Source organism: Dendrobates tinctorius, unplaced genomic scaffold (assembly GCF_039654945.1).
Source record: "Dendrobates tinctorius isolate UK_male_01 unplaced genomic scaffold, ASM3965494v1 ptg000203l, whole genome shotgun sequence".
NCBI lineage: Eukaryota > Metazoa > Chordata > Amphibia > Anura > Dendrobatidae > Dendrobates > Dendrobates tinctorius.
Window position 1 is genome coordinate 27,493,051 of NW_027361870.1, and position 14,283 is coordinate 27,507,333.

At 52.4% G+C, this 14,283-nt stretch overlaps 1 protein-coding gene across 1 annotated transcript in view; it reads right to left on the minus strand.

The window, feature by feature from the left end:
* Positions 1–3,413, minus strand: part of CIMIP6 (ciliary microtubule inner protein 6) — a 53,955-nt gene extending 50,542 nt beyond the window's left edge. The window contains exon 1 of the mRNA XM_073553921.1: positions 3,278–3,413. Within this exon, the coding sequence (XP_073410022.1) occupies positions 3,278–3,360 (83 nt within the window). The 5' untranslated portion in view covers positions 3,361–3,413. The remainder of the gene's footprint in view (positions 1–3,277) is intronic.
* Positions 3,414–14,283: the final 10,870 nt, after the last annotated feature.

Consider the following 14,283-nt stretch of genomic DNA (forward strand, 5'->3'; position numbering starts at 1 on the left):
TATCCATCCATCTACCTATCTGTCTGTAAACTATTTGCCTGTCCGTCCATCCAGGGGCAGACATTGACAGCTTGGGGCCCCTGTGCAAGAAATGTGTCTGGGCTCCCTTCCTTTTATGGCGACAAAGCGACAAATATATATATATATATCCACACACACCTACATGTATATAACATAGTCTCCTTTATTATGTATATTACTGTCCCTTATACAGTGCCGTCTCTTGTTATGTACAGTACCGTCCCTTACATATTGGATTATATAGAGCCCTGTTTTGTATTACATACCATCCTGTCTTGTTAGCTGTATAATGCAATGATGGCTGATGGAGCATGGGAAAGCTTTTTTCTAATTGAGGGGCTGATGGACTGGTCATCTGGTCACCGCCACCTCGATCAGCAGTCATTTTATATCTAAAAAGAGAGGGGACTATGGAATAAAAGGGGGTGCTAATCTGGCGCCCCCAGGGGTATGGTCGCCATACTGGCTTTGCCTTCCCCCAGGGGAGTGTAAATGCCAGGCTTGGAAGCAGTGATGGGTCTCTCCAGCAGTTAACCTAATGCATGCAACACAGTTCCACTCCAGGCCAGCATGGGGGACTCTGAACCAGGATTCTGGAGAGGAGTGTCCTCTGAGGGCCAGGAGGAAGACGGGTCAGATAGTCTGCGGAGGGTGAAGTGTGCAGACGGGAGGTGCGAAGCTGGAGGTCGAGCAGCAGAAGGCGAGCTCCCTCAGCTTGAGAGCGCACAGAACTGGAGCCTGGTCTCCACGGTGGTACGGATACTGACGGTCCTGCCACAGATACCAGAGGAGTAGGAGGCTGTAAATGCCCTGCTCCCGGCAAAGACTTGGGACACAACAGCAATTGAATAGAGAGCCAGGACCGAAGAGAGGAGTCCCCGAGAGAGGCTACAGCTGTCTGTCATACAAGTATAGTTCTAGAAACATCTGAAGAGAGGCATTTCAGAGTAACTAAGTACTGGAGTGTTTCACACCACAAGGCGCTAGGAAGGAGACTGCACAGCCCTTCTGCTGAGAGAGAATCCTGATCTGCTTCCAGGCTAACCTGCCCCAATACCATCTGTGATCAGGACCCTGGACTGCATATACTAAGTAAAGGTACAGAAACTGCAACCGCAGTGTCTTGTCTGTCCCCTACGCTTCCAGCACTGCTACATCCCCGTGCCGGTTACATCTACACTGCCCTGGGACTACAGCTCCACCTGTGGGGAGCTTTTACATCTTTGCTGCGCCCTACCATCAGTCCCAGCGGATCTGTATGCAGCGTTGGCCTAACACCATACTTGCCAACACAACGGTGGCGTCACGAACTATTCCACCATTAACTACATCACCGCCATTAATACTGGGCGCCCAGGGCCACGGACCTGGTCACCGCTGCTGTGACACATCCCCCTGACACTGGCCCGGTACCAAGTACCCCACAGCCCTGGGAGGGTGTCCCAACTTGGCGTCACGAACAGGATTATGGCGCCCGGTATCCCCGGGTCCTGTGTGCCATAGACTGTGATTGTGAGCAAGGTACTTTCCTTTAAACGAGCAACCCCTGGGACAGAGGGCCAACCCCCAGGAGTAGGATCACCAGGCCCAAGGAACTGGAGAGCCTAGTATGTGGGAGGGAGACCGATCCTTCCTGTGGTGATTGACGGCATCCCCATGAACGCTTTGCTGGACACTGGCTCCCAGGTGACCACTGTGCCGTATATTTTGTACAAGAGGTATTGGGCTGATTCTGAACTCACCCGAGGCCCAACTGATGAACTAACAGTAGTTGCTAGTAATGGTCATACCTTGCACGCAGATTGGATGCAAGGAAATTACTGTTAAAGTGGGACGGTAGAGTTAAAGTCTCAAGGTTGGATAATTGTTGATACTGATCGACGTGAATGCAATCCCATGATGACTCTTGGTACAAATGTAATTGAAAACTGTCTGTCCGAGGTTATTGTCTTGTTGCAACAGGTGGCTGAGACTGCTGGTTCCAGAGAACAACGAGTCCTGCAGAAGGAGATCCGAGCCCTGATGCAAAGGCAACAGGTAGAACTCTCTGGCGGGGAGATTGGCAGCGTCAGAGTGAGTGATGCTTTCCCCATTGTAACACCCCCCAAGAATGAAATGTTGATATGGTGTCGGGCAGCTATAGGCCTTAGAGGGAGGGATTACCAGGCATTGGTGGAACCAGTATACTCCGAAAGCAGGCCCACTGTCCTGACAGCCAGAGGGGTGGTTGATGTACGAAAAGGGAGAGTACCTGTACGCCTTTTGAATTGTGGGGAGGAGGAGGCCACAATACCTCGGTATGCCACAGTTGCTAAGTTGCTCACTGTTAATAATAACTCCTTGCAGGCAGCAGAGCCTTTGGTCTCATCCGATCAGGTGGAGGACAATGGCTCTGTGAAGCAGCTAGAAGAGTGGTGCAAGCAACTGCAGGTGGGAACTGACTCTACACCTTCATACCAGAGAAATGGGGTCTATAGAGTGACACAAGAGTATGAGCGGGTATTCAGCAAACACCCACTAGATTTTGGGCAGGCAAAAGGGGCTCAACATCATATCCCCACAGAAGACCATCCACCCATAAAGGAGAGGTACAGACCTATACCCCCAACACAGTACCAGTGTGCTAAGAGTATGTTGAGGGAGATGAAGGAAGCTGGGGTTATCAGAGACAGTTGTAGCCCCTGGGCAGCTCCAATAGTTTTTGTAAAGAAAAAGGATGGTACCATGGGAATGTGTATTGATTACAGGAAAATTAACAGCATTACACATAAAGATGCCTACCCATTACCTAGGATTGAGGAATCCTTAGCTGCACTTAAAACTGCTAATTACTTTTCCACCTTGGATCTCACCAGTGGGTACTTGCAGGTTCCCGTGGCAGAGGCAGATAAGGAGAAAACCACATTTACCACTCCAATGGGTCTCTGTGAGTTCAATTATATGCCATTTGCGCTCTGCACTGCCCCAGGAACATTTCAACGGCTGATAGAGTGCTGCCTGGGACACATGAACTTTGAAACAGTCCTGTTGTACCTGGATGATGTCATTGTTTTCTCCAAAACCTATGAAGATCACCTGGAACACCTGGGTTTAGTGTTTGAAGCGTTGTCCAATTTTGGCCTGAAGGTGAAGCTGTTATGCTCGCCATGTCTGTTATGTCCGCCATGTCTGTTTTGCCTCATGACCCTGGAGCGGTGTGCATGCGCATCTCATGTCTGCTATCCTCCTTGTTCCCTAGAGCAGTGTGCACACTCACCTCATGTCTGCTGAGCTGCAAGATGCCTGCGTTTCTGCTTTGTCTTCTGTGATCTTCTCGTCATGTCTAGAAACCTTGATCATGTGACGTTTCCTAAGATCCTGCACTGTCTGGTTCTGCAATCATCTCGTCATGTCTGAAACTCTGATCATGTGACCTTTCCTAGGATCCTGCACTGTCTGGTTCTGCAATCATCTCGTCATGTCTGAAACCTTGATCATGTGACGTTTCCTAAGATCCTGCACTGTCTGGTTCTGTGATCATCTCATCATGTCTGAAACCCTGATCATGTGACTGCGCTCTGTGATCCTGGAGCATCTGAACTAGGAAGTTCTCCCCTGGTCCTGACCCGGAAGAGGAGGTGCTATGCCCTATATTAGACCGCCCCTTCCTATGCTCAGGGCCTGAGTATTGTCCCTGCATGGCTGCTTGGTCTGTGGGGCGCTCCCTCTATTCTGTGCCCTTGCACTCTGCTCTGTCGTGCAGATCTGCACACGCTCCGTGCTCGTGCTCCATCTCTTGTCCCGTGCCTTGTCTTATGTTTGTCCGTTGTGCCATGTTCGTCTTTGTCTTGCTTGGACTTGTAGTCCTTCTGTTATTCTCTGCCTTGCCAGTTTTCACTATGCCTTGTTTCGTACCTTGCCTAGCTCTGCCTTGTTCCTCCCTATGGTCTCAGTCTTTGCTTGCTCTGCCCCGCTCTCTCCTATGGTGCTCTGTAGTGCTCCCTGGCACACGCACCATCCCTCCTTTCTTTCCTTTTGTGCTCTTTTCCATGTCTAGTCCCAAGGCTCTGCCTTGGCCCGGCTCTGGGCTTCGGTCTACGCTCCGCTGCTAGACTGTTTCCTATTATGCTCTCTTGCACGTTTCTAGGCTAGTCCCAAGGTTCTCCCTTGGCCCGGCTCTGGGCTTCGGCCTACGCTCCGCTGCTAGCTCTGTTCTTGCTCTGACCTGATTCCGTGTTTCTGCCTATGCTTCCGTCCCAGGTTCTGTACACTGCCTAAGCTCTGTCTTGTTTCTCGTCTTATCTTCCCTTGCTCTGTTTCTTCGTATGCTCTTTGCATGTGCCTGGCCTTCCTAGCCTCCTGTTTGTGCCTCAGCCGTGCCTGCCCTAGCCGTGCCCGCCTGCTTGTGCCTCAGCCGTGCTCGTCGGTCAGTGACAGCTGTGTCGCCTGCCATGCCTCAGTTGGGTTTGCTGGAGTCGTGCCCGTCTGTCAGTGCCGCAGCCCGATCAGCTAGTCAGTGCCCCAGCCGTGCCCTCTGTTCTCCCTTGCACTTCGCGCTGTTTCCGCACTGTGCTCTGCGTGCTCTCTAAAGCACGTGCCTGCCCTCGCCTGCCCATGGCATACCTCCCCGTGCTTCTGTAAAAGTACGCGCAGGCTTTGCCATGTCCCCTGTTGTGCCCTCTTGCACGCACAGGCCCTAACCCTGTCCTGGAACCCTGACCCTGACGTGCCTCTCTGCACGTACAGGACTCTGCCTCGCCTGACCCTGGCGTGCCCCTTTGCACGCGTAGGACTCTGTCTAGTATCTTGTGCCTTGGCGTGTCTCTACACACGCACTCTGTCTTACCTTGTGCTTTGGCGTGTCTCCAAGCACGCACCCTGCCTTGAACCCTGGCGTGTCTCCAAGCACGCACCCTGCCTTGAACCCTGGCGTGTCTCCAAGCACGCACCCTGCCTTGAACCCTGGCGTGTCTCCAAGCACGCACCCTGCCTTGAACCCTGGCGTGTCTCCAAGCACGCACCCTGCCTTGAACCCTGGCTTGCCTGCCGGATTCCCGAAACCTGCCGACCGTTGCCAGAGGTCCGGAACCAGATGACTGCGGCCTGATGTCTGGAGCTGATGTCCGCAGCCTGATGCCTGGACCCTGTCGGTCGTTGCCAGTAGTCCGGAGTCCGATGCCATCGCACCCCGTCTTGGATCCTGGCATGTCCTAGCATGCATCCCTTCTAGGAACTCTTGTGTGATCCCTATCACGTATCCTGTCCTGGACCCTGGTATGTTTTCGTGCACATACTATGCCTGGAACATTTGGCGTGCCCTTGCACGCATCCTGCCGTGTTTCACTGTTTGTGCCCTGCACCTGATTCCCTGTTATGCCTTGCACCTGAATAAAGTGTGAATCCACGTTTGAGGAAGAAACTGTGTGACTTCGCTTTATGTTTGGTATCCTGTCCGTCCTGTTGTCAGACACTCAATAGTGTCTCCTTGAGCCGGCCGTCTGGTCCAGCTGCCGTGGTGGCTCACCCACTTGGTCTCGCCCCTGACACTCCCTGTTCAGGGGGTGGGTTCTCACTAGGTCAGCACGCCCTAGGTGGGTGGGTGCCACGGCCCAGAGGGTCCACTCTAAAAAGGAAAATGGCCTCAGCAGTAGCTGAGTCCATCACAGAAGCCCTCCAAATGCCACCTCCTGAAGCCCAAGGTACAGTACCTCGGTCATGTGGTCAGTGCAGAAGGTGTGGCACCAGATCCTGATAAGGTTACAGTCATCCGGGACTGGCCGAAGCCCAGCAACCTCCATGAAGTTCGCCAATTCCTTGGACTGGTAGGTTATTACCGAAGATTCATCAAGGGCTTTACTGAAATAGCCACCCCTATGCAAAACCTTCTGGTGGGGCAGTCCAAGAAGATCAAGCAGAAAAATTCCACCTTTGAATGGACAGAAGAGTTGGAGGGGTCCTTCACCAGATTGAAGATGGCTCTCACAGGTGACGAAGTTCTGGCCTACCCAGATTATGAGAAACCCTTTGTGCTGTATACAGATGCCAGCAATGTGGGACTAGGGGCGGTACTGTCGCATGTACAGAATGGAAAAGAAAAGTGATCTCCTATGCCAGCAGGAAGTTGCGTCCCACTGAAAGGAACCCCGATAACTACAGTTCTTTCAAGTTGCAGTTCCTTGCCATAGTCTGGGCTGTCACCGAAAGGTTCAAACATTACCTGGCCTCAGCCAAGTTTACAATCTTCACGGACAACAATCCGTTGACTCACTTGGACACTGCAAAGCTAGGTGCACTGGAACAGCGATGGATGGCTCGGCTATCTAACTATGAGTTACCATCAAGTACCGGGCAGGGCACAAGAATGTTGATGCGCTGTCCAGAATGCCGAACCTACCAGATGCAGGAGAAGACCCTGAGGCTCTTGAAGCGATAGAGCTACCTCCCTTCCACCGGCCACTTGCATCCCAACGTGCTCAAGGAGTGAGAGACAGACGGTCTGGCTTGAAGGAGGTCACTGTAACGGGGTCTACCAAGCTGGGGTACCTCTTTCAGTACCACCCCGTGTTTTCGGAGGTCCGCTCTGCGTTGGCTGGAGTCTGAATGAATGACGCTGGCTGGAATTCCTTGGTTACATGGGCGCATATAAAAGATCACTGCTTCTCCATGTATTTCCAGTCTGACAACACTTTACTCACAGGACACAGAATATATCACACAGATACAGAGGGCCGGCCAATAGAAAAGCGGCAGGCCAGACATACATTACAAAAGCCGCAGGTGGCCGGAGCCTGCCGATGTTTACTGTGGGAATTACAAAGGTGGGGGAGGGCAGACAAAAGGAGAATATCGTGTCCCCCCTGCCCAGGGGCGCAGCCTGTGAACTGATGCATTAGGGACATGCATCTCACATGGAACCTATTATACATACATATAACTGCACAACATATTCTGGGTGCTGAGTGGTTCTGTAACACGTAACATGGCTCCCCTTTTCAGCGATGCGATCGGCATACACAGTGTGATCCTCAACGGATCGGTTTGGGGATGACCGAAGTTTATGGGGTTGGTACAAGTTCCGTTTGTCGACAGTCTATCGGCGTTACAGTTTTGTTTGCTGGGTCTGTGGTGGATGGTGAAGTCCAGAGGTTGTAGGGCTAAACTCCACCGCAGCAATCTGGCGTTGTCTCCGGAGACCCGATTAAGCCAGACTAGGGGATTATGGTCCGTTAGGAGGGAAAACTCGTCCATACAAATATGGTTGCAACTTCTTGAGTGACCATACTACCTCCAGGCACTCCTTCTCGATGGCCGCATAGCTTACTTCACGGGGCAGTAATTTCCAACTCAGGTAAGCTGCCGGGTGTTCTTGGCCGTCCGGCCCGACTTGGCTCAGTACTGCCCCCAATCCAAACATAGAAGCGTCTGTGTGAACAAGGAAACGTTTAGTTGGATCGGGTGCGGCCAATACAGGGGTATTGGTGAGGGCGTCCTTTAGTTGGCGGAAGGCTTCGTCACACTCTGAGGTCCAGGTTACCTGGCGGGGTTGGTTCTAACGGGTCAAATCAGTGAGGGGCTTGGCTACGCTGCTGTAATTGGGAACGAATTTCCTGTAATACCCCGCTATCCCTAGAAACGCCATGACCTGGGTTTTAGTGCGTGGGATGGGCCACTTGGCTATGGCCTCAATCTTGGCTGGTTCTGGTCGCTGTTTCCCACTTCCCACCCAATGCCCTAAATACTGAACCTCTGCTTTGCCCACGTGACACTTGTTTGGGTTCAGGGTGATTCCGGCCTGGTGGATCCTGTCCAATACTGTCTCTAGGTGATTTAGATGCTCTTCCCATGTCGCACTGTAGATGGTGATGTCGTCCAGGTAGGCACAAGCCTAGTCCTGGAGACCATCCAGAAGCCGGTCCGCCAGCCTTTGGAAGGCCGCCGGGGCATTCTTCATCCCGAATGGCATAACTCGAAACTGGAATAAGCTGAACGGGGTGACAAATGCCGACTTGGGAATAGCGTCAGGACTAAGGGGAATCTGCCATTAGCCTTTGCATAGATCGATGGTGGTCAAATACTTTGCCCCCGCCAGCCGGTCTAACAACTCATTCACACGCGGCATGGGGTATGCATCCGTCACTGTTTTCTCATTGAGCCTACGATAGTCTACATAAAACCGTGTAGTCCCATCCTTCTTGGGCACTAACACTACGGGGGACGCCCAGGGACTATCTGACTCTTCAATGACCCCTAAACGCAGCATCTCTTGTATCTCTTGTCGCATCCCCTCTCGTACAGACTCAGGGACGCGGAAGGGGTTTTGTCGCAGGGGGGTCTGATCCTGGGTCTCAACCTTGTGTTGTGCCAGGTGAGTGTACCCTGGCCTCCCCGAAAACATCCTCTGTCGCTGCCTCAACAACTCCTCCGCCTGCTGTCTCTCCCGGGGGCCTAGGTCTTCACCCAAGTGTACCTGGTCCCATGTTTTAGACTGAGTCCTTTCCCCTAAGACAGCCGGCAAGGGAAGTCCGGCTAAATCCTCTGCTTCAGGTGCACAGATGGCCACTACCTCTTCAGGGCGCTCCCGGTAGGGCTTCAGCATATTCACGTGGAACATGCGGATAACCCTGGGGTCGTCACAATCGGCGGCATTATAGGTTGTGTCGGCTATTTTCCCCACTACCTGGTAGGGCCCCTGCCATGCAGCTTGAAACTTATTCTGCTTAGTGGGCTCTAACACCAGGACCTTCTGTCCTATTTCCAAAGTGCGCTCTCAGGCCCTCCGATCGTACCATATGCGCTGGTGCCGCTGGGTCGCCTGCATGTTCTCACGTACAGCCTGAGTCAGCTCTTGTAGGCGGTCCCGGAATTCCAGCACATAGGGTACAATAGGTACCCCTTCTATGAGGCCCTTCCCTTACCAGTGTTCCAGCACTAAGTCTAGGGTCCCCTTACCCGTCTCACGTATACCAGCTCGAACGGTGAGAACCCCGTGGATTCTTGGGGCACCTCCCGATAGGCAAACAGGAGATGTGGCAAGAATTTCTCCCAGTCCCTGTATGTCCTGGTAAAAGTCCCAATGAGCTGTTTTAATGTCCCGTTAAAGCGTTCACACAACCCATTGGTTCGCGGGTGGTACGGGGCGCTTCTAATGGACTTTACGCTGCACAGCTTCCACAGTTGGTTGGTCACCTCTGCTGTAAACTGGGTACCCTGGTCCGAGATAATCTCCCGGGGAAATCCAACCCGTGAGAACACCTGGAGCAGGGCGGCCGCCATCGTCTCTGCCAGTATGTTAGGTAACGCAACCGCCTCTGGATACCGTGTGGCATAATCTACCACTGTCAATATATACTTTTTCCCTGATGGACTGGGTTTGTCTAACGGCCCTATCAGATCAACCGCTACTCGGCTAAATGGTTCCTCCACAATGGGGAGGGGGCGTAATTTGGCCTTGCATCGATTCCCCCCCTCTTGCCAATGCACTGGCAACTGTCACAGGTCTGGCAGTACTGACGAACATAATAGGTTACCCCCGGCCACAAGAAGTTTTGTGTCAGACGATGCCTGGTGCGACTGACGCCGAAGTGCCCGGCTAAGGGTATGTCATGAGAGATTCGCAGTATTTCCTGCCTATACTTCTTGGGAACTACCAGCTGTCATTTTATAGTGGGGCTTGTCCCTGTGTGGTGCTGCTTTGTGATCCGGTAGAGGAGTCCCTGCTTCCATACAAACTGTTCCCCTTCCAGTACCCCTTTCCCCTTCTGTGCCTTCCCACGATATCCCTCTAATGAAGGATCCTCAAGTAACTCCCTCTTAAATTAATCTGGGGTGGCCCAAGAAATGTGTCTGGCTATGGGAATACGTGTAGGGCTGGGATGTCTTACCTGTGCCTCCTCTGAGTGTGATTCCGCCTCCGCAGCTCGAGCTTGTTTCCGGGTGGTCAAAGGATATGTCTCGGTCAAAGGATATGTCTCAGCCAGAGGGGCCACCGAGAATGCAGACAACATGGGCCCCAAGTCATTTCCCAGCAAGACGTCTGCAGGCAAATCCTCCATCAAGCCAACCTCAACAAGGCCATCCCCGACTCCCCAGTTCAGGTGAATCCTGGCAGTGGGCAGTCGATGTATGGCTCCCCCTGCTACACGGACTGCCACTGTCCGGTCCGTCTTCTCTTGGTCCCGGACGAGATGAGGCTTCACAAGGGTCAAAGTTGCTCCGGAATCTCTTAGTCCCTGCATACGTTTCCCATTAACCCACACGACCTATCGATGCTGTTGTCGATTATCTGCCCGGGCTGCCTGCACGGGGTCTACTTCATGCAGCACTTCCTCCATCTCTTCCACTCCTTGGTTAGTCGTAGCCCCCAATGCCGGGTCAGCTTCGCCTTGGTAGCAGTATACAGCAGCCCAGCTGAAGGTAGCTGTTCCTGCCTTTGGCCAATGGGTATGCTGAGTCGGTTGGGACATTGTCTTTGCAGGTGGCCCAGCTGATGGCAGGTGTGGCATCGCGCCCCAGGGGGACTGTGGTAGGCCGGGTTTCTAGCTGGTCCCCCTACAATCCGGTGGTTTGGGGCCCTCCAGGTCCATGGGCGGGCCCCTAGTGACCATCTTTGATCCGGACAACTACGGCCTCCTGGCATCATGATGTTCATCGGCCAGACGAGCGGCTTCCTCAAGAGTCATTGGCCGCCTGTCCCGAAGCCATTCCTGTGTCTCGGGGGTTAGTCCATTAAAGAATCGTTCTAACAAGAAGAGCTGGAGGACGTCCTCCTTAGTGGTTGCTTGGCTCCCTTGTACCAACTGTAGCAGTGACCGCCGTAATTTACAGGCCCATTCAGCGTGGGTATCGATTACGCGTTTTATAAGTCCGTGGAACTTTTGGCGGTATGCCTCTGGTGTCAGTGCATACCGGGCCAAGATCACTTCTTTGATCCGCTCATAGTCCATACAGTCCTCATCAGGTACCGTGCGATAGGCGTCCGCTGCCCGGCCTGTCAGCTTGCTGGCCAGAATCTGAACCTGTTCCTCCGGCTTCATTTGATGAAGGGCACACTGCCGCTCAAAGTCCTGCAGAAAGCCATCAATGTCTTCCTCTGCCTCCCCCAACTGTCGGAATACTATACTAAGTAAAGGTACAGAAACTGCAACCGCTGTGTCTTGTCTGTTCCCTACGCTTCCAGAACTGCTACATCCCTGTGCCGGTTACATATACACTGCCCTGGGACTACAGCTCCACCTGTGGGGAGCTTTTACATCTTTGCTGCGCCCTACCATCAGTCCCAGCGGATCTGTATGCAGCGTTGGACTAACACCATACTTGCCAACACCACGGGTGGCATCAAACTATTCCACCATTAACTACATCACCGCAGTTGATATTGGGCGCCCAGGGCCACGGACCGGGTCACCGCTGCTGTGACACATCCCCCTGACACCGGCCCGGTACCGAGTACCCCACAGCCCTGGGAGGGCGTCCCACTGTGAATAACAAAATTAACAAGAATACACTGTGTAAGAGACAGCACTGTACATAACAGCAGAGAAAGCTATATAATAAGGGACAGCACCCTATATAACTAGAGAGGATGGTACGTAATAAGGGACGGTGTTATACATAATAAAAGAGGAAACTATGTAACTAAGAATGGTGTTATACAGAATTAGTGAGTACACTATATACTAAGGGACTGTGTTAGACATAATAAGCGATAATAATGTCTTCCTCCACCTCCCCCTGGTCCCAAGTCCATTATAAGTCCCCCTTCCTCCCATCCCAATCCCCACACCCCTCATTGTCCTCCTCCTCTTGCATCCCATTATTGTCCTCTCCCCACCCCATCATTGCCCATTCCACCACCTTCATCATTTCCTCCTCCCCACCACCTCCATTATTGCCCTTTCCACAACCACAACCATCATTGCATTCTCCTCCACCACCTCCATCATTGCTTTTCCACCACTACCAGATCAATGTCCTTTACACCACCTCCATCATTGCTTTCTCCCCTACCACCCAATCATTGCCCTTTCCATCACTCCCATCATTGTCCTTTTCACCACCTCTTTTATTGCCTTCTCCACCACCTCCATCATTGACTTCTTCCCCACCACTCCCATCGTCTTTTCCACCACCACCACCATCATTGCCTTCTCCCCCACATCCATCATTGACTTCTCCCCCACCCCCATCATTGCCCTTTTGTTATGAATGAGTCACCGAGGAGGAAAAAACAAAAAGCAAGCTAAGCCCAGAAAACCGGAGAGCTTGGTAACTAGCGTATTGCAGACCCCTGATCCTATCCACAACAACTAGCAGTAGCCGTGGAGCGTGCCTACGGTGGTCCTAGATGCTTCGTCACGGCTGGAGAACTAAATAAGCCTAAAGAAAGAAAGGGAAAATCTAAACTGCCCCAGAGAAGACGCCAAAGCAATAGACAGCCCCCAACATGTATTGTCGGTGAAACAAGATGAAAACAGACACAGATAGAAAGATAGGCTGAGCAAACGATGGGGCCCTCACTAACTAGAAAGGACAGGAAAGAAAAGCTGCTGTCTGCAATCACGCAAAAAACCCTGCCAAAAAAAATGTCCAACATGCCTGATAGAAAAAGGCCCTGAAGTCGCTAGACTTCAAATCACTATATCAGCACTCAGGTATATTCTGGAGACAGAGCAAAAGAGATCAACTGATCAGAGACAAAATGGGGATTCAGCCCAGTCCCAGCCAGGGCTGGCTGAACACAAAAACTAAGTAAACCAGACAAAACTCATATGAACAATAGCAGAGAAAACTTAGCTTTAGGAAGGCAGGAACCAAACTGGAAACCAGAAGCCACAGTCAGGAAAAATCACCAGCAAGAAACTAGGGAGTCGGCTGCCTTAAATCCAATCAGAAACTCCTGATGTCCAATCGCAGTCCTCTTCCTCAGGTGGCCGGTCTCTGCCATTTAGATCAGCTTCATTACCTCCCTTCGCCAACAGAGGGAGTCCAGATAGAGAATTCACTACTCCTCTGTCAGCACAGCCAGCTCCATAACCCTCACCAGAAGCCAGAGGCAAACCTGAAAATGAGCTCACAACACCCTTTCCACCACCCCCATCATTGCCTTCTCCCCCACCACCACCATCATTGCACATTCCACCGCATCCATCATTTTCTCCTACCCCAATATCCCCATCATTGCCATTTCCACCACCACCATCCTTGTCCTTTCCACCACCTCCATCATGGCCTTCACCACCACCATCATAGCCCTTTCCACCACCTCCATAATTGCTTTCTCCCCTACCACCCCATCATTGCCCTCTCCATCACTCACATCATTGTCCTTTCCACCACCTCCATCATTACCACCTTCCCCACCACTCCCATCATTGTCTTTTCCCACTACCACCATCATTTCCTCCTCCCCCACCATCCCCATCATTGCCCTTTCCACCACCTCCATCATTTCCTCCTCCCCCACCATACCCATCATTGCCCTTTCCACCACCACCACCATCCTTGCCCTTTCCACCACCACCATCCTTGCCCTTTCCTCCAACTCCCTCATTGCCTTCTTCTCCACCACTATCATTGCCCATTCCACCAAGTCCATCATTTCCTGCTCCCCCACCATCCCCATCCATGCCCATGCCACCACGACCATCATTTCCTCCTCCCCACCATCCCTATCATTACCCTCTCCATCACCCCATCATTGTCTTCTCCCCATTACCTCCATCATTGCCCTCTCCTCCACCTACACACACAGGCACACACAGCACCATTCACCTCTCTGCACATTCCCCCGCAGCGCTATGCATGCACGCACACACACACAACACACATACATACAAAAAACACACACACACAGCACCTCTCACCTCTCCACACGCTCTCTCCCGCAGCTGAAGCATCACCATCGCCGGCAGCTTCCTCTCTCTGGCACAGCAAGCCGCTGAATGATTACGTCATTTAGCGGCACTGCTGTCTGTGTGAGAGGAAGCACGGACAGGAAGCAGGAAGGATCACTGCAGCTCCACTCCACAGCTATTTTCTCTTGTAGATAGCGGAGCTCCAGGGATCACTCGCTGCCCGCCGCACAAGAGGGAAATCTGGCCAGGGGCCCCCCGGAGCCTCGCGGCCGGATAAACAGGCCAGATTGCCCTCATCATTAGCCACCCTGCAGGGGCCCCTATCCATCTGTCTGTCCATCCGTACATCTATCCATAATCTGTCCGTCCATCCATCTGTCTGTCTACCTGTCCTTCTATCCATAATCTGTCTGTCCGTCCATCCGTCTGT